Source organism: Sceloporus undulatus, chromosome 7 (assembly GCF_019175285.1).
Source record: "Sceloporus undulatus isolate JIND9_A2432 ecotype Alabama chromosome 7, SceUnd_v1.1, whole genome shotgun sequence".
Taxonomy (NCBI): Eukaryota; Metazoa; Chordata; class Lepidosauria; order Squamata; family Phrynosomatidae; genus Sceloporus; species Sceloporus undulatus.
This window is the reverse complement of record NC_056528.1, coordinates 5966246-5989651: the sequence shown is the minus strand read 5'-3', so window position 1 is coordinate 5989651 and position 23406 is coordinate 5966246. Positions and strand designations below refer to the sequence as shown.

The window sequence follows — 23406 nt, the reverse complement described above, 5'->3', positions numbered from 1 at the left end:
TTTACTACCCCTTTTCATATCATGGGACTTGAGCATCCTTGGATTTTGGTGTCCATGGGAGGTCCTGGAACCAAACGCCAATGGATACCAAGGGCCCATGAGGTACAAATCTAAAGGCGTAGTATCTCCTCGCCTTTGAGAGGGCAGTGTTCTTGTTCAAAACAGGTTATAGTTTAGTGATGATATGTCTCATTTGGGAGCTGTATGTGAGCATTGGTCATTGGGGTCCATCATTTGTTCCTGGGTACAAATCTTCATGGAATCATAGAATCATAGATTTGGAAGCGACCACAAGGGCCATCCAGTCCAACCCTCTGCCCTTACAATTTTGGAAGCATTCATTACCTGTTTCTGTGAATCTCTGTCTGCGGTAAATTCTGTTTGCGAGGCATTCCTCTACCATTCTCCAGTGCTGGTTCTTTATCCCATGGGGAAAATTGGGGGTTTAAACTGTGAAGTGGGTGAAAATGTCAGTTGTGAACCTTTTAGAGGCTGAGTGCCCAAACTGCAACCCCAAACCCACTTATTTATTGCCAAGTGCCATGCCCCTCTGGTTTTCTAGTAACAAACTCTGGCAAACTCTATGCTGGGGTGACGGCACATGTGCCCACGGAGAGGGCTCTGAGTGCCACCTCTGGCATGCGTGCCATAGGTTTGCCATCAGGTGTTCTTAAAGGTCTTTCCCCCCACCATCACTCCTCTTGACTGCTCCTGCCGTGCATTTGATGCACATCAGAAAGGTGTGCGGAGTTGCTGTTTCTCCTGCTTCTTGTCATGCCTCACTTGCTCAGAGAGTGCAGTGTTTTCGGGGAAGAACAGCAGAAAGAATTGCCTCCGGGAACTGAAGCATGGAGCACTATACAGTAGTTGCCTATTGATGTGACCCCCTCTTCTGTTTCTGAGCCATTCACATAGGCCTGCCTACACATCACAAACCATCGCCTTGGCATATTTTTTGGGTAATATTAAATATCGAACAAAGGTATTTGTTGCAAACAGGTTTTGGTTGCAAAGCACAAACGGCTTTCAAAGAGGCTATAATGTAATGTCTGCAAAAATGCTCATGCTTCTGTTATTGCCAGTGAACCCTACATTAAGAGTGCAACTGATAGACATTCCATTAATATAAAGCAGTGAAATTCTTTCTTTAAAAGCCCTTACCCCCCGAGGCATCGTAATTGTTCCTTTTTCTTATGTGCCAGGTTTTAACATTCATTATTTCTATTTCTCTTTTCTTTCCTCTCCTTCTCCCCTTTTAATGTATCAGGGCCGCTGTGTACCGCCTGCAGGCAATGCATCGGCGCTTGTGTGGCGAACTGGGAAATGAAAAGGACCTAGAGTCAAAAATCGCTGCGACGGTGAACGAAAACGCGTAAGTTAAAGAGCATGAAAGAGATGGCGACAAGATTGATCATTAAGCTTTTCCGTTAATGCAACCTAGCAATTTAGCCCTGAGTCAAGAAAAAGGCCTACTTAATGTTTTCTGCTTGTTTTTAAAGCGGACAAGAATTAATTAATCAATCAGAAAATGTGTTAGATGAAACTCTGGGGATTTAAGAAAATGTGAAAGACAATCACCCTGTTAATTTTGCAATGCAAACGCTTTTCTTCTTCTATTGTTACTGTTAAAATTGAGATGTCAAGAAATGAGCGTTGGCACCATGTAGATCTTTCCTAGCTGTCCTTTACAGGAGGAGTTCCTTGGTGGATCCCTTCTGTTGCCCTGCTCCAGTGAGAAGAAGAGGTTGGGCGAGATAGGATAGCAGTCTACAAAATGGAGGGCCTAGAGAGAAGATGCCTTTTCTGTAGCTCTAAGCATTTTTCTCCTCTGTAGGCTTGGCCTCCGCTTACATCAGTTTTGGGGAGCTGCCAGTGCCTCAGCAGGTCTACCACTGATGCCAGCCCTAGGTCTCCTTTAAAAAAGAGAGTCATAGAATCCTAGAGTTGGAAGAGACCCCAAGGGCCATCCAGTCCAACCGCATTCCGCCATGCAGGAACTCTCAATCAAAGCATCCCCATTGACAAATGGCCATCCAGCCTCTGTTTAAAGACCTCCAAAGAAGGAGACTCCACTACACTCCAAGGAAGGAGTGTGTTCCACTGTCGAAAGCAGAATAGAGTGGCACTATTGCTCCCCTTGTTCTAGAGTCGATACTTCTGTTGATGCAGCCTAAAATTGCATTGGCCTTTTTAGCTGCCGCATAACACTGTTGACTGATATTCAATTTGTGGTCTACTTGGACTCCTAGATCCCTTTCACATGTAGTCTCATTCTCTACCTCCACTTCCAATTCAGTCCCAGTGCAGACCTGAGCTGGGGAATTACTGTGTAAACCCAGCACGATAAGTTGGAAGAGAGTAAGCAGGTTTCAGTTCCTTCCCTTTTGTGCTCCATTGTCTGTAAAGAGATAACATCACTCTCACTATGTTTAATATGAATGTCATGGCTTTGTTGTTGTTGAGTGGCTTCAAGTCTTAGGACAACCTTCGGCTGAATTTTCTTGGCAGAGATTTTCAGGGGGATGTTGCCTTTGCCTTCCTCGAAGACTGAGAGTGTGTGGCTTGCCTAAAGTCACCCCATGGCTGCACTCCCCTCAAAAGCCCCCCATTCATTATTTGCCCCAAACGCCAGAGAGAATGGGGCATTGGTCCCACCTGTCATTTTAGGTCCACAAAAAGGCCTTTATTAAACCACAGGAAGTGAAAAAAAGTCATTTCCAGTTTACTCATTGCTTCAAAAAAAGACCTCTCCAAGGCCGAAATTGGTTCAGCCCCACAAAATATGGCACATGTGGCCCATAGAGAGCGTTTGGGGGCAAAATAAATGTTGATCCTGGGACGGAGGCCGCATGCAGTTCAGCTGCCCCACTTTGTCAACCTGTGCCTTAAAGGTCTAACTTTTGGAAAACATTAGCTTTTGCAGGAAATAAGTTGCTGGAATTACAGGTCTCTTAGCAATGCATTGGGTTTTGAGGAAAGACAGGTCAGCCCTATGCCCTCTTCACTGACATCTTGCATATATTGAATCGTTTCATTTGGGAATGCAAGGTATATCTTCCCAGAAAAGTGCCAGCTGTCTCAGAGGTCATGGTACTTCTGCAGCCGCATCAAAGTGAGTCCAAGAGGAAGGACTTATCGCAGGGTTCAGCCAGTGAATTAACCAAAAAGCAGTTTCTCCTGTGGCACAATTACATTAAAAGGTAAAAGGGAGGCGTCAGGGTGCTTCTTTAACCCTTCTTAGTAGCTTTATGCTGTAATGTCTGGTTTTGCTTATATGCCAGCAAAGTATAAAGGTAGCATTGATAATATAAGATTATGGCCAGTGAAGTGGGATTGCCATTCTAATGAATAAGTTCCTTTGGCATACTAATGGATTGCTCAGACACCAAATGACTGGCGAGCATCATTAACCGCGATCCTCTGTCGCACCTTTCCAAGGCTGGAGATGTGGAAGATAGAAATCGAACAAGGCAATTTTTCGGAGCTTCGCAAGCAGATCAAATGGGAGGAAGAAGAGCTTGATCGGCACCACCAAGAGCAAGCGGAAGAGCGGCTGCAGAAGCAGGAGCACCGAAACCGGCTGCTCAGGCGCAGGTGGAAAGCCACAGAGAGGTAAGCGGAGCATGGAGGGCCATAGGTGGGAAACTCACGCATTACTCTTCATCTAAGTTGCTGCCTCGATTACGGCCTTCTAAATTCTTCTCATTTCCAAACTGGAACCAAAATCATAGGAATTTCCCTTTGTTTTATTTCTTCAGCTTGTTGGCGTTTTCTTCCTTTAGCTTGAAAGTTGGATGAAGTGCGACTTTATCGAGAGTATGCCTTTTCGTTCCCCAATTTTCCCCATCTGATAATCTCCTAAATCAAGAATGAAAGCTAAACCCACTTTAAAAATGATGATGATGATGATGACGATGATGTTTTATTTCTCTACAGAAAAATAAAGGAAGCTAAGGAGGAGTATGACCAAAAGTTTCCCAAAGCTTTGGAAGATGCTCAGAAGCATCACGAAAAGGCAGTCAAGTTTCTGAAGAAGAGTCTAGAAAGGTTTGCATTTATGCTTCCCCTGAAAATATTGAAGAACCAATCCTGACATGAGAGATGTGCCCTTTTAAAGAGTGCACCTTTCAAGAGGTGATGAATATCAGGTCTTAATGATGGGTCCATTTGCAGGGTTTTTCCTACTTTCTGTCCAGGTTAACCCCGAATGTCATGTGAAAAACAACCCACAAAAGCGAGTTGTTTTCATTAAAACTAGGAGCACATGGTTGCGTACAGATTTGAACCCGTGACTCTTAGATCCTTTTAGCTTTGATTTGTTTGCAGATAGGTTCCACTCTGCTTACCCAGCTTTCTGCTGTTTTACATCCAATGAATGATCAAAAACGTAATGTTGCTGTTTTGGAAAACCCATTTCTTTCCCCCAGCAGCAAATAGAGCTATTTCCATTTGGAGATAGAATGAGCAGCTAAAAAATAACCAAATCATAATGGATCTAAGTTCCTTAGAGATGCCATAGGTGCTAGAAATATGGTGAAGCTTTTAGAGTGCCCAAAGTGTAATCCAAAACCCACTTATTCATTGCAAAGTGCCATGTCCCTCTGGCTTTCTAGTAGCAAACTCGAGCAAACTCTGTGCTGGGGCGACAGCACATGTGCCCAAAGAGAGGGCTCTGAGTGCCACCTCTGGCACGTGTGCCATAGGTTCGCCATCACTGCTAGGTTATCCCCTTCAGTCTTGTTTGCCTTAAAAGTGATCATGAACGTGACTGTTTGCCGTTTTCTGGCAGGGTCCGCGAGAAGAAAGCAAGCGAGGACCGAGAGTACGAAGCATACACGCAAGGGAGGATGGACACTGTGCTCTCCTTGAAACAAAACATCAATTCTCATCGGGTACTCACTTGTTCCGATAATCTTAGTGTTGCTATTTCATGAAGTTAAGAGAGTAAAGTACAGTACAGCAGGCCGCTCCTGTTTTGAGCATATCTTGCACATGTTCTGACCTGATATGTTTGCCGTACCTCATTCTTCTTGAAGGTTCTTCTCATCAATCTGCTGAATGTTAAGTCTCCATCTGCTTCATTGCAGGTGGCTGGATTGGGTGACTTTTCCAAGTATCCTGTTATTTTGAGATCTTTTCTTGCCTCATCCAGGATTGGGCAGAATGCAGATTGGAAGATTTCTGCATGATTTGTAGTCGTTGGAAGGTTTTCTGACCAGTGCCCCCCATACAATACGTATATGAATATTGGGTTGGATTGGGCAAGTCATACTCTCTCGGTCTCTGAGGATAGCTATGGCAAACCTCTGAAGAAACCCGCCAAGAAAATGCCATGCTTAGGTCGCCATAAGTCAGAAACAATTTGAAGACACACAACAAGAACAAATTGGGACTCCACCCTCAGATATTGTTATACATCTGTCTGTCAGTGTTTTTCGTTTGCCAGCAGGAGGTGAACTACAAATATAAACTTGTCCAGGTTGCTGTGTACCCTTAAGTCATTTCCAATTTATGGCAACCCTAAGGCAGACCTATCACAGGGGTTTCTTGGCACGTTTTACTTAGAAGGAGTTTGCCATTACCTTCCTCTGTGGCTGAAGAAGTGCAGCTTGCCCAATGTTACTGTGTGGGTTTCCATGGCTGGATGGGGAATGAAAACACTGGTCTCTTGCAGTTGTTGTCCTACATTGAGATCACTGCACCACACTAGCTCCATAGCTGAGCATGAATGTCAGTATCATCACTATGGTAGAGCAACATAGGATTACTTATACATTGGTATCTGTTTTTATAAAGTGAGGGAAAGCAAAAGGTAGGAACAAAGTTGAGTTCCCCAAGAGAAGGACAGCTGTGGTATCCCTCCAAGGATCTGTGCTACATGGGTCTGTATAATAAGGATGGGGAATTGTTTTGGTCAAGGAGCCAAATTCTAGTTTGGGATGTTTCACAAGGACTACATTCCAGCTGTGTAATACTTAGCAAGTATTCCCCATTCCAAAATGCAAAGACCAACTCAATTTTCTGGATGTATACTCAGGGGAAAGTGTCAGAAACATGTACAGTAGGCCATCGGTATCTACTGGGGTTTGATTCCATGACCGCCCCCAACCCCATGGATACCAAAATCTATGGATGCTCAAGTCTCATTAAATACAATGGTTAGTAAAATGTTGTCCCTTATATAAAATGGCAAATCAAGATTTGCTTTTTGGAATTTATATATTCTTGGAATAACTTCAAGCTGCGGATGGTTGAATCTGTGCATAAAGAATCCATGGATATGGAGGGCTGGGTGTAGTAGCTTTATGCAGAATGGCTATGATCATCTGGATCTTAGAGCCCATACAGACAGGCCAAAATAAAGCTGCTTCGGGTCACTTTGGAGGTATGCTGTTTAAATGCTGCATGTGTCCTAAGATGCCGGATGCCACACCAAAGCCACGATCCAGTGCTAAGGACTGGAGCACAGCTTTGGCGCAGCTTCTGGACTCTTAAGATGTGTGCGTCATCTAAACAGCATACCTCCAAAGTGACCCGAAGCAGCTTTGTTTTGGCCTGTCTGTAAGGGCCCTGTGGCACTAAAAGAACAAATGCATATTTACTATATGAAAAACAACAACCAGGTATATCTCTGTCCTTGGGCTGACCTGAGAAATTTGCTCCCCAGCCCCTTGTTTGGCACCCCAGATTGCATGTCCATTCTATAATGGGGGAGTCATGATTTACAGGTCTCCAAATGGTAAGGTGGAGAGGATAATAGCACAGTAATTCATCAGATCATCTGAGATTCTTTGGGAAATCAGAGCCAGTTCAAGTCGGAGTAAGGCAGAGGCCATGGGGGAGCCATGTGGAGCCAAGGGACGGCTGTAACACTGGAGCCAAGGTGAATAGTTCTTGACTCAACCTTAACCTGCAAGATGGTTTGACTTAGAATCATAGAATCATAGACTCATAGAGTTGGAAGAGACCCCAAGAGCCATCCAGTCCAACCCCATTCTGCCATGCAGGAAATCCAAATCAAAGCATCACCGACAGATGGCCATCCAGCCTCTGTTTAAAGACATCCAACAAAGGAGATTTCCTTCCTTTATTGCAAGCAGATTTGGTTTCTTCATTGAGCTTCTGGTTTCCATCTGGTTGACTTCCTTCTTACCATCTTCTCCCCACAGCATTGGGAAAACTGTTGAGGGAGTTGAAATGTGTAATGTGTAATGTGGTTATGAGCTCCTCTCTTTATGTGTTTTGCTGTTGTTGTTGTTGTTGTTGTTATGGCTCTAGAAATGAATGACTCTTCTCACGATGTGTAGGAACATCTCCGAATTCTCCAGGCCCTGGACAAAGTCAACGAGCTCGGGACACAAGCACAAGAGAAGAAGGTGATGGAGGCCATCCAGGCGCAAGGACACAACGTCGCCCGTGAGGTCTTCCTCCATAAACGACAGGTTGAGTTTGAGCAGAAGAAGAAGTAAGCTCCTCACATGTTGATCTAAAGCAACAACTATTGTGCCTCTGTTAAAATATAAACTCTCCCCAAAATCTCCCACTATCTAAACACTAGACATCTTTTATATTTTATATGGTAGATATGTTGGAGAGATTTGGATAACATTGAATTGGTAAGACAGAATGGAGACTTCATACTTTGCTGGTGCTATTATATTAAAACCAAAAATGGAAAGCGTAACAGTTTCATTGGTATAATACAAGGTTATTGACTTCCAAGGGATTCTCTACAAAGTTAGAATTACACATAAGAGAAGTCTTGCAGCACCTTTGAGACTCATGGAAAGAAAGAAGTTGGGAGCATGAGCTTTTGTAGACTTAAGTCTACTTCTTCAGATGCATAGATGAGTGAGAGAAGTTAACTTTTGCATACTGGGTTCACTGTTTGTTGACCAGAAGCAAATTTCACTACTAGTCCAACTTGCTACTCTCAGTTTGCACATTATTACTTTACCTGCAGAGAATTTATGGAGCAGCAGAAAGCGAGGAAGATTGAAATTGTCGCTCGGATTTTGAAAGAAGAAGCTCAGCAGGAGAAAGTGAAAAAACAATCCCAACCAGGTGTTCCATGCAAGAAAAAGCTTTCGGATGCCGAAAGGTGGCGCTTGAAAACATGGCAGTACATAAAAGAGACATGTGATGATTCAGGGTCAGCTCTTACTCAGGTGAGTGAAAGTGCAAGGAACCAGCTAGGTTTTAAGGACAGATAAATTAGTGGTGCTGGTTTAGCATTCTTGCATCTCCTTCTTTGTGTCAGCACCCTTATTGGTATAAGAGCAGGCGAGCATTGGTAGAACCACAGTATTTTGTGCATAATGGGCACATACAGACAGGCCAAAATAAAGCTGCTTCAAGTCACTTTGGAGGTATGCTATTTAGATTATGCATGTGTCTTGTGATATTCTGATAGGTAAAATTACTGTCTCAAAATGGCGACCATCACCCGAGTCCTTTTTCTTGCTGCAGAAATCCTTGTACCCCATTTCGCCTCGTGCCTCACTTGGCGAGAGAAGCTCCATTTTGGAAGCATCCGAAGAGACGGTCCCAGAAAGCAAAGGCAGGGAAAAGGATGAAGACCAGAACAAGACTCTTGCTGAGCCAGAGTTTACGGGGATCTGGAATCAAGAGTGCAACATATCCAAGGTGAAAACTTTGTCTATCCAGATTGGTCTTTGTGGAGTCCCTGGTTAGTTGGGCGGAATATCCATCCATGCCAAATCTGTCTTGGTAGAGATGGTTTATCCTGGGATGTTAGTCATTCCACCTGGCTCCAGACATTGGTCCATGGCAGTGGTGCATTTAGTATTGATTTGTGCTTTTATTTACTACCAACCCTTTTTTTGTTCCATGAAAACATGCCATTCAGGCAAACGGAAAAGTAATGGCATCTCTAGGGATGTAAAGAATATATGTAGTAGTTCATGTGCTCAGTGCTGAAAAAACTAAGCAAAGAACTGAACCTTGAGTGAACAGAGGAGGAAGAGTTTATTCCTGACGTTTCGCCAGCATCTGTGGCTGGCATCTTTAGAGAAAGATGATGCCAACTCTGAAGACGCCAGTCACAGATGCTGGTGAAATGTCAGGAATAAACTCTTCCAGAACATGGCCACAGAGCCCGAAATACCCACAAAGAAGCTATGGATGCCGGCCATGAAAGCCTTCAAGTTCACGCTGTATAGGGAATGTATTTATTACACTATTACATTACGTAATAAATATATGACACAATACATTACTTAATAAACCATTAGTACAGTGCCTGTGGACTGTACATACCCTTTTAAACTCTAACCTCAAACATTATCTGGACCAGGGACTCTCCAACTGTTTACTGGAGAAACAAAAGCCTGTAAATATAGCCTGAAGGATTATTTTAGGTCTTGCACAGATGGTCAGAAAATAGGTGTAGATAACATCCAAGGACACAGGGATGAATCTGGGCCGAAGGGAAAGGAGCAGTCGGAAAAGTCTCAAGGAGTTTTCTGACCATCTGCTTCCAGATCCTAACTGCTCACCCTTCTCCCTCTAAGAGCTCATGTCTTCAAGCGGAATAGGGACAGTACCACTTTTTCAACTTCTTTTCAAATGTACTAGTTTCACTAATAAAAACAATAACATTTGGAGACACCTCTCCAGTTTCTTCTCCGGTTCCAAACCCGGCACGCAGAAGAGAGGATGAAGAGGCGCAAGAGTCTTGCCTTATTGGAGTGCTTCTAAAGCACGTCTTTCCATCTACATACAGATCACTTTGAAGGCAAGGTTACATCTCTTGAAAAATATGAAGTCGAAGGCTTTCATGGCAGGCATCCATAGTTTTTTGTGGGGGTTTGGGGCTATGTGGCCATGTTCTGACATTTCACCAGCATCTTGGCTGGCATCTTCAGAGTTCTGTGGACATGAGGACTATCATGGTGTAAATGGGCAGACTGGATTCATAGAATCATAGAGTTGGAAGAGACCTCAAGGGCCATCCAGTCCAACCCCATTCTGTCATACAGGAAATCCAGATCAAAGCATCACCGACAGATGGACATCCAGCCTCTGTTTGAAGACCTCTAAGGAAGGAGACTCCAATCCTCTCCGAAGGTCGAAGTTCCTCCTAATGTTAAGCTGGAATCTCTTTTCTGGAGCTTGCATCCATTGCTCTGGGTCCTATTCACTGGAGCAGCAGAAAACAAGCTTGCTCCCTCCTCAATACGACACCCCTTCAAATATTTAAACAGGGCTATCCTATCACCTCTTAACCTTCTCTTCTCCAGGCTAAACATCCCCAGCTCCCTAAGTCTTTCCTCATAGGGAACCAGGCCCTCTATCCAAGTCGTTGATAAAGTCATTGATAAAGATGTAGAATCTTGTGTAGAGTTTAGCCGTCTTGCAATGCAAGGCTGTCACTTCTATATAAACCATGTGCTCCTCAAACTTCCAACTTAAGAGACACTGAACCGAACTGAAAAGTTATGCCGCTTAACCTCTGGGACGAATACCTCTCTTGCACATTTTTAAAACAATGTCCCTTTCTGCTCATTCTCCTTGGCAAAAGCACTCATTAGAATATGATCGGTCAGAGGAGCTGAAATATCCAAAGCATTTGTTCTCTCCACTAGAGGAAAAACTATCTGACTTATCCTTGGTTTGCCAATTTGTGAAGACACATATCACTTCACGTTTGCTGGCTTTGCTTTGACTTTTACAACCGAACATGACATTCTGTTGAGTTGGTGATAAAGGTGATTTCATGTGGAAGAAAAGAAAAGAAAGAAATCTTTTCTCGCTCTATGCTGGAGAGAGAAAAGAGAGCATCCCTTTAGCATAGTGCACAGTAGCCACTTAAAGATTCAGATCGCAAATGAAAAATGTGCCTTTCGAAACTGGAAAGCCCTATTGCATCCCAAAGTGAGGAATCTCATGTTTTCCATTTTCCAGAGTTTACTTCCCTTGACACTATACTTCTATTGACGCAGCCTAAAATCGCATTGGCCTTGTTAGCTGCTGCATCGCACTGTTGACTCATGTTCAATTTGTGGTCTACTTGGACTCCCAGATCCCTTTCACATGTAGTTTCATTCAGCCAGGTGTCCCCCATAATCCTATATCTATGCATTTCATTTTTCCGCCCTAAGTGCAGTACCTTACATTTCTCTGTATTGAATTTCATTTTGTTAGCTTTGGCCCAGTTTCTGTGACAAACAACGAATCGACTATGCGATCCAAAGAGTAGCTGTGTTGGCGGCAAAGGCTCCCAAGAGTAGAGGGAACGTTCTTGGAGACCATCTTCCAACTGACATAGAAACCCACAGGATATGCGTGTATCAAATACTTCTTCGTTACGGACACCAACGGTTAATAAGTCCATTCTTTGTTATTATAATGTGATCTGTTTTATAATGCAAGACGGGACTGAAGCTAGCTATGTGTTTTATAGTTACTGGTTCATTTTAGTGCTGATTTTGTCATCGTAATTGTACGAAAGTTTGGATGTATTGTTTGCAATGGTCTTGGACTAAGCAATAAACTATCCGTCTATAGGAAATTCCCAAAGGGGATTTCTCCCCACATTTTGTCTTGAAGACCTGTTACAGATTGCCAAAATAAAGCTGTGCTTTCGGGTCTCTTTGGAGGTATGCTATTTAACATGACGCATGGGTCCTAAGAGTCCGGAGGTTGCGCCAAAGCCACACTCCATCCTAAGCACTGGAGTGCAGCTTTGGTGCAGCTTCCGGATTCTTCGGATGCATGCATCATTTAAAAACAGCATGCCTCCAAAGCGACCCGAAGCAGCTTTATTTTGGCACGTCTGTAACAGGCCGAAGACCTACCCAAAGTATTTCCTTTGTATTGTTGTTGTGACTTAAGATTTCTGACTTATGGCGGACCCTAAGATGAACCTATCATGTGTTTTCTTGGCAAGTTCTTCTCCGAGGCTGAGAGAATGTGACTTGCCCAGTGGGTTTCGTAGCCAAAGCAGGATTTGAACCCCAGTCTTCCAACTTTCCAAACCACTACACCATCCTGGCTCTAACTTGCCCCATTTTGTTATTTTAAGACATCAACCCTACTTCCACGTTTGCAGTCTGGGTTGTCAAATATTTGAAAATCGGCCTTTACGTCTCCAGGAACCGCTGGGGTGAAAATGATCTGAAGTTTGATGGAAACAAAGGTCCAATATCACCTTCTATAATCTGTAGGACAAACAAACAAAAGGTAATTTGCCAGAGACAGTTTGCTACTACTGTTTTAAGGTATAATTTAAATTTTGCAAGTAGTTTATGTCCACACAACTACACCCTTACATTCGGTGATGAAAGGGAATTGCGATTTACAAGTAAGATTGGCACAAAAAGTGGTAGAATTCGAAGATATAGCCGTGTTAATCTGTAGAATCAGTGCTATAGAGATCTTAAGCCCCTTCGAGACTAACTAAAGAAAGAAGTTGGCAGCATGTTTTCATAGATCTTAAGCCAATGTATCTGAGGAAGTAGACTTAAGTCTAGGAAAGGGGGTATGCGATGCCATGCGTTTATCACATGGGATGATGCCAACCCTAATGGTGCCACCTGCACTAAACAATCCCAAACTAACGCTACGTATCCGAAAAGTATTCTTACTGGGGGCGGCCAGGCTAATACCTCGACAATGACTAAAAACTTCATGGCTAGAAACATTTAAGAGTTGTGCCGATAACTCTCCACTGTGGGAGATTTGCCTTTATTATAGTTATGACCTTGGAAACATGCTTTGCATGCAAATCTTGAGTTCAATCCCTGGCATCTCTAGTTAGAGGGATCATGGAGCAGGGGATGGGAAATAACACTTTTCTCCCCAACAGTGTAAGTGTAATAGACATTGGTTTCGTTCCAGATGGACGTTAAAGTACGTCCCCAGGACGTACTAGGGTTAGGAAAGGGCATGCTTTTACGTACGTACAAATGGTGGCGCCCATTCCACACGTCACAAGGAAACGGCACAGTGACGCTGCGAGTGCGCCACTGGGTGCCTTTTCAGGCTTTTTTTGCTCCACGCGGTACGGAAGCTGCGGCTCCCTTGCGGAGCAACCGGCGCGCCGGCAGACTGCCGCTTTCAGCAGTCTGTAATGCAATTCATTAGGCTGAAAACTATATGACTTTACATACAGCCAGCCTTCCTATCCACGGATTTTCTTAATCCACGGATTCAAGCATCCACGGCTGAAATATATCCAAAATATAAATTCCAATAGCAAACCTTGATTTTCCATTTTATATAAGGGACGCCATTTTACTATACCTTTGCATCCACAGATTTTGTTATCTACGGGAATCCTGAACCAAACCCCACCCCGCGGACAAACAAGGGCCCACTGTTTACCACTTCCTGGATTGGAAGTTATGCTTTGGACAACGTCTTTATACTCGGCCAAGCGGTAGTGAAAAAAGGTACCATTCTCCAATGTTACCTGCCCCAGTGTAATTTCAGGTGTTTCTTCCCTGACTGGTGTACCAGAGGCATCACGTCCAGAGAGCTTACTGCTGCACTTCTCCAGCTATACTCACATCAGGAATTTATTTGCTGAAATTGATCTAGAGCAGGGCACAGGAGGATGCATCATAACCATTCATAGCAAGTGCTTCGTAATCCTTCCCACCCATGTCTCCAAAGCAACAACCCGCTTCTCATATCAGAGCCAACAGCCTGCTAACGTCTGCAAAAAATTTAATGCACATTTCATTTACAAGTGTTGCAAGAGAATCCAGTGGATTGAAATCATTCTTTGGAGAATGGAGCACTCTGACTTTCATTTCTGACTTTTGGAAAGGACCTTTTCCTGCTACATTTGCTAGTCCGCCACTCCCATGGGCAAATTCCCTATGCCCTGAGGCCAGTGAGAGTGGACTATCTCCATCTGTCCTGGCATTAAAAACAGCTTCCTGTAGTAATAAATATCTCTCCATAGCCCTGAGCATTGAAAGAGCTTCATGTATACAGTTTAGTCTTAATCTATGCATTAAACACTGCAGTCTATGGTACATTATCGTCTCCATAGTGTCAATGAAATGAGGAGAGGGAGGGCAACCAGCTTCTTTAAGAGTTTGTGCTTGAGGAGAGATTTTAGCTCCCTAAAGCCCTGCGCACTTTAATTTCCATCCAGTGCAGCACTGGTAGCATTAATGTGTATGGCAACATTCACACATAAACACTTTACACCTTATTCTTTCACTGAGATATTTATTCAATCACATTCTTCAAGTTTGGTCAGAACAAGATACAAAGGCCTGAATCCTACTACCAGAGACTCGTTTAGCTAGTCATCGGGACGTCTTTTTTTTTTTATATAGCAAGATGATGCGAATCATCTCACTCACACATCCGGCTTTGTATTCACACTATGGAACCCACACTGATTCACATCTCTGCAAGTCTGGTTATTCACACATGCAAACATTTGGCATAAAGATGGAGGATGGTGATGCAATGCCTTCGGAACAGTTCAAAGCAGCAGCATTTTATCCTGGGTCGATTTGCGACGGCTATTCATCCTACCAACGATGTGGATCTTTTTTTAAAAACTCAGAGGAAAAACCCCCAATATCGATTATCCACATTAAGTTGGTTTGTGGCAGCCTCTCCCCCCAAAAAACCCTTAATCGGGTGTGTTTCGGGATGCATGAGCAACGGGAACTCTAATCCCTCAAGGGTTCTTGGGGCAGGAAGCTATGACAGTTCACATTGTAGAACAAGAACAAACCTGTAAGAATTTCCTCTTTTGCTTCCATTACTGAAATTCAGATTACATTTTCTTAAACCAAGCCTACCAGAATTGCTGTTGGTTGGCATCAATTCGCGGCCGCTTCTCGGTGAAGCAGCCTGCTGGATAACCTCATCCGAATGGCAAATGGAAAACCGTTCTTGTCCGTGACGGAATCAGCCAGGCTATAGTGCTGCCTTTTTCACTGTCCGTCCTTTCGAACAAATTAACCTAAATTAAAAGATTTACAGGATACATTTTTTTCCTTTTTGAGCAAAACTCGCAATTATTTTCATATAGACTAACAATGTCAATGGTGCCATTTAGATAGAATACTGGTAGAATACTTTATTATGGTCAAAGACCAGCATAGACGGTGCCATTCTCTCCTCAATCTGATTCCACCTCGTTCACTACAACAAACAGGAGGTTCATCCTTTCGGAGTTGCTAGGGGCCATCCACACGAAATAAAATGGTGTGGAACCGGTTTATTTCCGTGCAGTTCACACTCACCCCAACTGCAATTGGTGTAGTTTGCGGGCCTCCAAAAGCCCACTTAAACCAGTGCACTTGGCATAGGGTCCCTTAGTGGTTTGCAGCTTCGGTAATGTGAGTGCACTACCGAATCAATCTGGATCACGCTACATCGTTTCCAGGAGATGGAGGTGCCTCCGTTTTAAATCAGTTTACAGTGGCAAACGTGACACAGCAACAGGGGCCCTATACAAACAGGCCAAAATAAAGCTGCTTCAGGTCACTTTGGAGGTATGGTGTTTCAATTGATGCATGCGTCCTAAGAGTCTGGACGCTGCACCAAAGCTGCACTCCAGTCCTTGGACTGGATCGTGGCTTTGGTGCAGCTTCCAGCTCTTAGGATGCATGTATCTTTTAACACAGCATACCTCCAAAGGCCTTGAAGCAGCTTTATTTTGGCCTGTCTGTATCAGGCCAGGGTTAAATGGCACACGTGGTAAATGTAGTGGGGGACACCAAAACCGATTCTTATTGGTTCTCAATCGGAGCGGAGATGTGAGTCTCTTCATCTCCAAAAAAGTAAGTGTGGATGGCTCATAGGGCTTTGTGCCAAGAGAGCCCACAGGGAGATTTTTTCTTGCTTCAGAGATAGTATTAACTGGTGGTGGTTGTGTGTTGTGTTTGTTGTGAACCATCAAGTAATTTCCAACTTATGATGACCCCTATGGCAAGCTAGTTTGGTTCAGAGGGGATTTGCCCATTTGCCCTCTTCGGAGATGAAGAGAGTGGGACCAAAACCCCAAAAATGCAATGGCTCCTGGCAACGTAGACACCAAAGTCAGTGCTGTTATCACTGGAAAAATAAGAGAGGTCCACTCCAACCCCTCAATAACATGATGGGAAATTAAATGGGAGCCCCCAAATACCTCTTATTTGATCTCAAGGCAGCTCAAGAGTAATGGCCAAAGACCACCTGATCCTTTTCACCTTTTCCACTTAAAAACAAAAGGAAAAACCCTTCACACTAATTTCTCTTGAAAGTCCTTGGCTTTGAAAACGAAACTTCTGGGTTCATTTCAAAATTTGTTTTGGTAAATTCCGATAGCAGAAAGAAAGAAAGAAAGAGAAAGAAAGAGGGCATGCAACCTACACATTTCACAGCCACAAGAGTCAAATCTTATCCGACTGAAGTTTTTTGTTCCAAAAAACCTTGACAAAGACCGCAGAATTGCTTTGGATTTTTTTAAAATCCCACTGAGTTAATCTGAGGTTGAAATGGCATCAGTGGGCTCAACCCTCCAACCCTATCAAAAAGTCAATCTCAAAATGAAGGGCACTTCTTTAACAGTGAAGAGGACTATGAGTAGAATCATAGAATCATGAATCCTAGAGTTGGAAGAGACCCCAAGGGCCATCCAGTCCAACCCCATTCTGCCATGCAGGAAATCTCAATCAAAGCATCCCCATTGGCAGATGGCCATCCAGCCTCTGCTTAAAGACCTCCAAAAAAGGAGACTCCACTGCTCTCCAAGGAAGGAATGTGTTCCACCGTTGAACAGCTCTTACTGTCAGGAGGTTCCTCCTAATGTTGCGCTGGAATCTCTTTTCCTGGAGCTTGCATCCATTGCTCCATTGGGTCCTGTTCTCTGGAGCAGCAGAAAAACAAGCTTGCTCCCTCCTCCAATGTGACCATCCTTTCAATATTTAAACAGGGCTATCATATCACCTCTTAACCTTCTCTTCTCCAGGCTAAACATCCTCAGCTCCCTTAAGTCGTTCCTCATAGGGCATGTTTTCCAGACCCTTCACCCTTTTGGTCACCCTCCTCTGGACACGCTCCAGTTCTCAATGTCCTTTTTGACTTGTGTGCCCAGAACTGGACTCAATATTCCCAGGTGGGGTCTGACCAAAGCAGAATAGAGTATGACTATTACTTCACTTCCTTGATCTATACTATACTTCTTTTGATGCAGCCTAAAATTGCATTGGCCTTGTAGCTGCCGCATCACACTGTTGACTCATGTTTAATTTGTGGTCTACTTGGACTCCCAGATCCCTTTCACACTATAGGTCTCTCATTCATCCAGGTGTCCCCCATCCTATATCTGTTCATTTCATTTTTCTCCGCCCTAAGTGCAGTACCTTACATTTCTCTGTGTACAACGGTGTCAGAAAAAGACACTTCTTTCACCCAATGAATGATGCATGGGAATACGAATTGATTTTCTCAGAGAGAGAGAGCGCGCCTAGAGACTATCAGCAGCTATTTTAAGATCCCGCTGATCTCTGCCATTTGGAGCTTCAAAGTCCATCTAAGGGAAATTTATGCAGACTAACCATTCCCTCGGCAGAAAGGTGATACCGTCCGGCGTGCGCGGCATCAGCGCCTGTTGATTTGCCAACTTGAATCGTGTTCCACAGCGCCACGGTTCGTCAAGGTGACGGTGCGTGAAATTGTCTCTCCCACCACATGCGTGCCAAAGTCAATGACGCTTTATCTAGTGCCAGCTGAAAAAGACCGGAGCGGGAGGGAAGTGTAATTATGACGGTCCTATATAACATCAGTAAAAGAAATGCCTCCCACTCCGCAAACGATTCAGACGCCTGTTTGCGATTTCCAAAGGCCGTTGTCACAGAGAAATGCCCTCTTCCTGGGACTTTTGTATAGAAACTGCCTTTTTTGGGGAGCCAAGTTACGTTTTGGATCCATACATACAAGTTTGGGGACCCATAGATCAAGGCAACTTCTATGCTGCATGCTGATGTTGGTCGAAGGGGAGAAAATGCAGTTTAAAGATCAGTTGTAAAATCAAATATGCCTTCTAGCCAGAATAGTTTATTTTACATTCACACTACAAAAATTGAAAAGGCAAAAAAGCACTTTAATTTTAATGCTATTAATAATAATACATAATAATCAATTTTATTTCTATTCATGCCCTCTCCAATGGATAGTCATTTATCATAACCAGCACTTTGAATTGCGCCTGGAAACGGATGGCAGCTGGCATAATGGTTCTCCAAAGTGCTTCTGCGGATGCATGGATGATATTCCATAGCTGAGGTCTATACATTCATATATTATTCTGTTGTTCTGTTCATTAATCAGGCATACTGCCATGAATATACCTGATCCTGCCAGATATGACAAGTTAAGCAGGGCCAGGGCTGGTTTAGTCCTTGGATGGAGACCACCAATGAGTACTGGGATTCTTCAGAAAGATTCTGCCTGGAACCTTCAGAGCTGACAACGCTGAGCTAGTCCTGCACTGGGATAAAGGAAGTCCCTATGTTTCTGCGGGTTGGAATAGTACAGACCACCAAGTCTGCAGCTATCCCACAGCACCCGATCTACCGAGTTGCAACCTCAGCGCTGTACCTCCCAATATCGGCCATCATGAACAATTCTCATGATGTTAGCTATTTGTTGTTTGATGTTGTGCAGCTAAGGCTGGCATTCGGTGGCAAAGAGATCCAAGTAACTGATTTATTAAGCAATTTATTAAGCCAATTTGCTGCTGAGTCAGGGAGTATGCGTCTAAAACCTGGGCAAGGCTTACTGATATGGGAAAAAAAAGCAATCAAAGTCAAGCATTGAGGACTTGATGGGAAAGGAAGAGATGATTAGACTTTGGATGAGGAAAACCAAATGCCCAGAGATAGCTATCCAACTGCAAACACTTGGATAGTCCCTATTCACTTCATAGTCTCCCTATACTCACAGGCTGCATTCTTATATGGTTCATTAGCGTACTAGGGCCTGAACAGACAGGCCAAATATAAAGCTGCTTCGGTCACTTTGGAATCCTGGGAATTGTGTGTGGTGTGTGTATATATTCCATAATCACAAAAGTCAACCTGGGTTTCAGAGAAACAAGCCACCGCAGACAAATCTGATCTCTTCCTTGGATAAAATGCCAGCTTGGTAGATGAAGGGAACCACATGGAGTAGTATACCTTGATTTAAGCCAAACCCAAGTAATCCCACTTTCTGATCCTATACGTTTCCATAACCACATATATTAAGTCAAAGTGTGTGTTTCTCTCCTGCTTCAAAGTAAATGACTGTTGGATTTTATTACTAGAAATGGAAAAAGAAATGTAATTTTTCCCCCTCTTCTCTGGTAATACGTTTATTTTCATTTCCATATTACAAAAACCAGTAATGTCACACCGTTCGAAAACCGTTAACTTACCACGCACTTCTTAGTTGAACATTTTAGTGGGGTGAAAAGGGACCAATCTGAGATAAAAACGCACCTCTCCTTCAGATCTTCATTGATCTAAAAGGAGAAACAATTGCTCTTAAAACCTCCTCCTTTATCAACAAATTAGGCCAATGGTTTATTTAATTTTGCTATTTTTATCCCACCTTCCACTGAACAACAGCACATTGAACATCAAAATATACATTTGAACTCACCAGAGGTTTAAAGGTCACCACAACTCGCAAGACATTCCAGCGGACATTGGTCCAGGCGGATCAAGGCTGTGTGGGGAAATAAAAGGTAGAACTATCTGTATTTGTATCAGTCAACAGCAGCAAAGAAAACAGCGAACATTTTAAAATGGATGTTCCTGTTTAGGCATTATTGATGAGACCAAAAATAATAAACATTGGGATTGGGAATGGGTATTGACATATATTAGCTCAGCAGTGGATCACTGTTTTCCCGCTGGATCATATTTGGGGGAAGAGAGGCAACAGCTCCATTTTTGTCCCATGCCACAAACTGACTTCCCATTGCCCCAAAATAGCTTGCCATTGCCCGAAACTGTGTGTGATCAACTCTCACGCAATATGTGAAACCCATGGTTGCGTTCGGACTGACGTCCATTGCCCGAAATTGCGTGTGGTAGTCTATCACACAATAACCTGAAACTCCATGGTTGTGTTTGGACCGACTCCATTGCCCAAAATTGCATGTGGTAGTCTATCACACAATAACCTGAAACGACGCATGGTTGTGTTGGACCAACTTCCCATTGCCAAATTGCATGTGGTAGTCTATCACGCAATAACGTTAAACCCCATGATTGCATTCGGATTGCCACTGGATTACACTTCCAATTTCCCTTGTCTGATAATGTCCATAGACAGTGGAGATGCCATGCTGGTAGAAGAGCCCATTCTGGAAGGAACATGTGACAGTTTCTGGTCTCTTGAATGCATCGCCACAAATGCATCCTGGCCTTGCTGCTTCCGGATCTGATCCAGCAGCATCGGGGGAACATGTGGCAGCAAAGTGTTCTGGATGGAAAATGGTGGAGTGCAGGAAATACGGTGTGCGTGAAGCAGAACGCAGAGTGCGCCAATGCAATAGCAGCTTATATACCGCTTCATACTGCCTAAGTGGTTTACAATTGTAAGCTGGGTACTCATTTTGGCGACCGCAGAAGGATGCCAGTCTGAGTCGAACTGAGCCCCTGGCTGGTATTGAACTCGCAACCTTATGGTTTGTGATGAGTGGCTGCAGTACAGGCATTGAAACCACTGCGCCCCGTTATGCGACATGTATAAAAACACATCGAAATATGCAGGTTCCCTTGGACTGGAAGGCACTTCAAAAGAAACGGAGGCTGCAGCTGCAATGGTAAGGAATCACAGCGTTTGAGGGGGGATAACACATTAGAGTCGGCTCCCATCTCCTCTTCCATATCCGCCTCTGTATATTGATCTTCAGTAACCCCACCGCAGAGGCTAAATCCTCCTCTATTTCTAATTGTTGTTGGATGGAAACGCGTCTCCAGAGCCTCAGCTGTTCCAGTCGGAGGCACAAGGAGGACGGTTGTCAATTGGAGAGATTCAACATTTCTTAGCTGAAGTGGTTCTGGAGGGGTAGTCATACTAGGAAGGGATGGAGTGCTGTGTTCACATCTTACAGTTCCCGGGTAAACATTAGTAATTCATGCATGTCACAAACTAAGCAGATATGTTGCAGGGCAGGAGAGCTCCAAGAAATGGAGCTGGGTTTGGTTGTCTTTGCTTTAACTTTTAAGAAGGGTCACGAAGGACAGAGAAAACAACCAATTTAAAGTATTAGCCATATTAGTCTGTAGAATCAGCATTCGAGAGATCCTGTATCACCTTTGAGCCTAACGGAAGAAAGACGATGGTAGCATGAGCTTTCGTAGACTTAAGTCTACTTGCATCGAGAAATGCATCTGAGTTGTGCTGGTCAATGGCTGTACATAAGGATAAACTGAACCGAACGGCATCTGAGAAAGTAGACTTAAGCCTATGAAATCTCATGCTGCCAACTTTCTTTCTTCTGGTTAAACTCAAAGACGTGACAAGTCCTCTGCATAGAGAAAGCAAGAGAAAAGGAGGAGGAAAGTACCAAGCGGGAAACCTAACATGGGGAAGGCTAAGATGCTAGTAAAGTGGTAGGAAGCAGAAAAGGGGAAGGCCATGTTGGGTTGATTCAGCCAAGGAAGTCACAGCCATGACTTTGGAGAACCTACGGAGGGCAGAGGATACCAGAGATCTTGGAAGATCTCTTAATCATAGGGTCACCATACGCCAAAGGTGACCTGACAGCAAATGACAACCAAATGAATTGCTTATCTGCTCAGGGCAAAAAAGAGAACATGCTTCTTGAATAGGCTATGGAAAGTGGTGAGTGGAGAGGTGCATCTTTCATGCTCATATGAGGACAGAAAGGCCAAAGGCTGCTAACTGTGGGGTGAACATACACTGATGCTCAGTCTCCTGTCCTCTTGTGCCACCAACCCACACCAAGCCCACATTCCTCCCATGTGTACTTACTGAACGGTGTGAAAAAATCCTCAGGTGTTCACTGACTCCAACTAACTTGCAGAAGTTAATGCCATAAAAGCATTGATCAAAACCATCTTCTTTTTATACGTCTTACCGATGTCAAAGTCCTGGAAGGAATCAAGACATGTTTTAGGCATTCGTGGCACCATAAGAGGGGTTTTTTTGCAGCAGAAAACATTGAATTTCTCAGAAGCCTCCCTACTGTTGCATCTGGAAAAACCTTAGGTACTATATAGGTAAAATCCAGCAAATGCAATCCAGTTAATTTTTTAAACACTTTGTTGGAAATTGAAACCTCAAAGACCATTCCCTGGCTTCTTCTTCATTAGATTCCTCTGCCAGACGACTAAATGCGGTATCCTCAAACCTAGAAATATATCCATGGCTAGCCATGTTGGCCATACAGCAAACTCCAGTAATGTGTTCTCCATGGGGACACCACTAACCTTGAAATGAATGAGGCTTGGCTTGCTATAGAAGAGGCATCCCTTAAATTCCCGTCCGCAGACCCATGTTTGCGGATGAGTCCACTGTGCAGCTTCTCCACATCGGGAGGGGAAAATCTCCTTTCCTCAGTTCAGCCGCTCGAGAGGTTTCAAGTCGATTCTGTCATCTGTTGACCTGAGCACATGGAACCGTAATGGAGTCAATAGTCCAAAAAGCTGGGTATCTATTTTCCGTTATAAACACTCCAGACTTTTAAGGGCTTTCATCAAGACTTCAAACAGTGAAAAATCATTACGTGAAAGCAAGAAAATTTGGTAGATTTGCAGGGAGATTATTGTGGTTTTTGTCAAATGTACTCCCGAAAGCCACATTACATCTTGAAAACGGGCCAAAGTTTTAAACCGAGGTATAATTCATATATAAGTACACATGTATACATGACTTTGTGCTATTAGGTAGGATTAAAGGTAATCCTAGTCATGAATGTCTAGTTCGAACTGACTGTATGGAGTGGTGCTCATCTCTGTTTCTAAGCCAAAGAGTAAAAATCATTGTCTGAAGATGACTCTGGTGTTCATGTGGCCAATGACTCTCCAAATGCCGTTACTTTCCCACAAAAGTAGTACAGTACCTATTTACGACTTGCATTTGCATGCTTTCGAACCTGGGACTAGTGCTGGGAGCTCACTCCATCATGGCAGCACTCAGGCCTCGAACTGCCAACCATCCAATCTTAAATCATCAGAATTGGCATCTTACCACTAACCCACTGCATCCCTTTCCTATTATATACAGGCTAAATAAGATAGGAACCTGGAGATCCAGTTGACAGACCCTCCCATCATCTTTATTAATGATTGGATACAGAATTGGGGGCATGCGTATCAATTGTACATGACACCAAACTAGGAGGAGTAGCTAATACTCCAGAGGACAGGATGAAAATTCAAAATGACCTGAACAGACGAGAAAAAACTG

The 23406-nt window shown here is 43.6% G+C and overlaps 1 protein-coding gene across 4 annotated transcripts in view; it reads left to right on the top strand.

Moving 5' to 3' along the window:
- The window catches only part of CFAP74 (cilia and flagella associated protein 74), an 85462-nt gene that overhangs the window by 24469 nt on the left and 37587 nt on the right, over positions 1-23406 (top strand). For all 4 annotated transcript variants that reach the window (XM_042479852.1, XM_042479853.1, XM_042479854.1 and 1 more), the window contains 7 exons: positions 1268-1372; positions 3439-3612; positions 3937-4047; positions 4790-4892; positions 7308-7465; positions 7964-8168; positions 8470-8646. In XM_042479852.1, the coding sequence (XP_042335786.1) occupies positions 1268-1372; positions 3439-3612; positions 3937-4047; positions 4790-4892; positions 7308-7465; positions 7964-8168; positions 8470-8646 (1033 nt within the window). The remainder of the gene's footprint in view (positions 1-1267; positions 1373-3438; positions 3613-3936; positions 4048-4789; positions 4893-7307; positions 7466-7963; positions 8169-8469; positions 8647-23406) is intronic.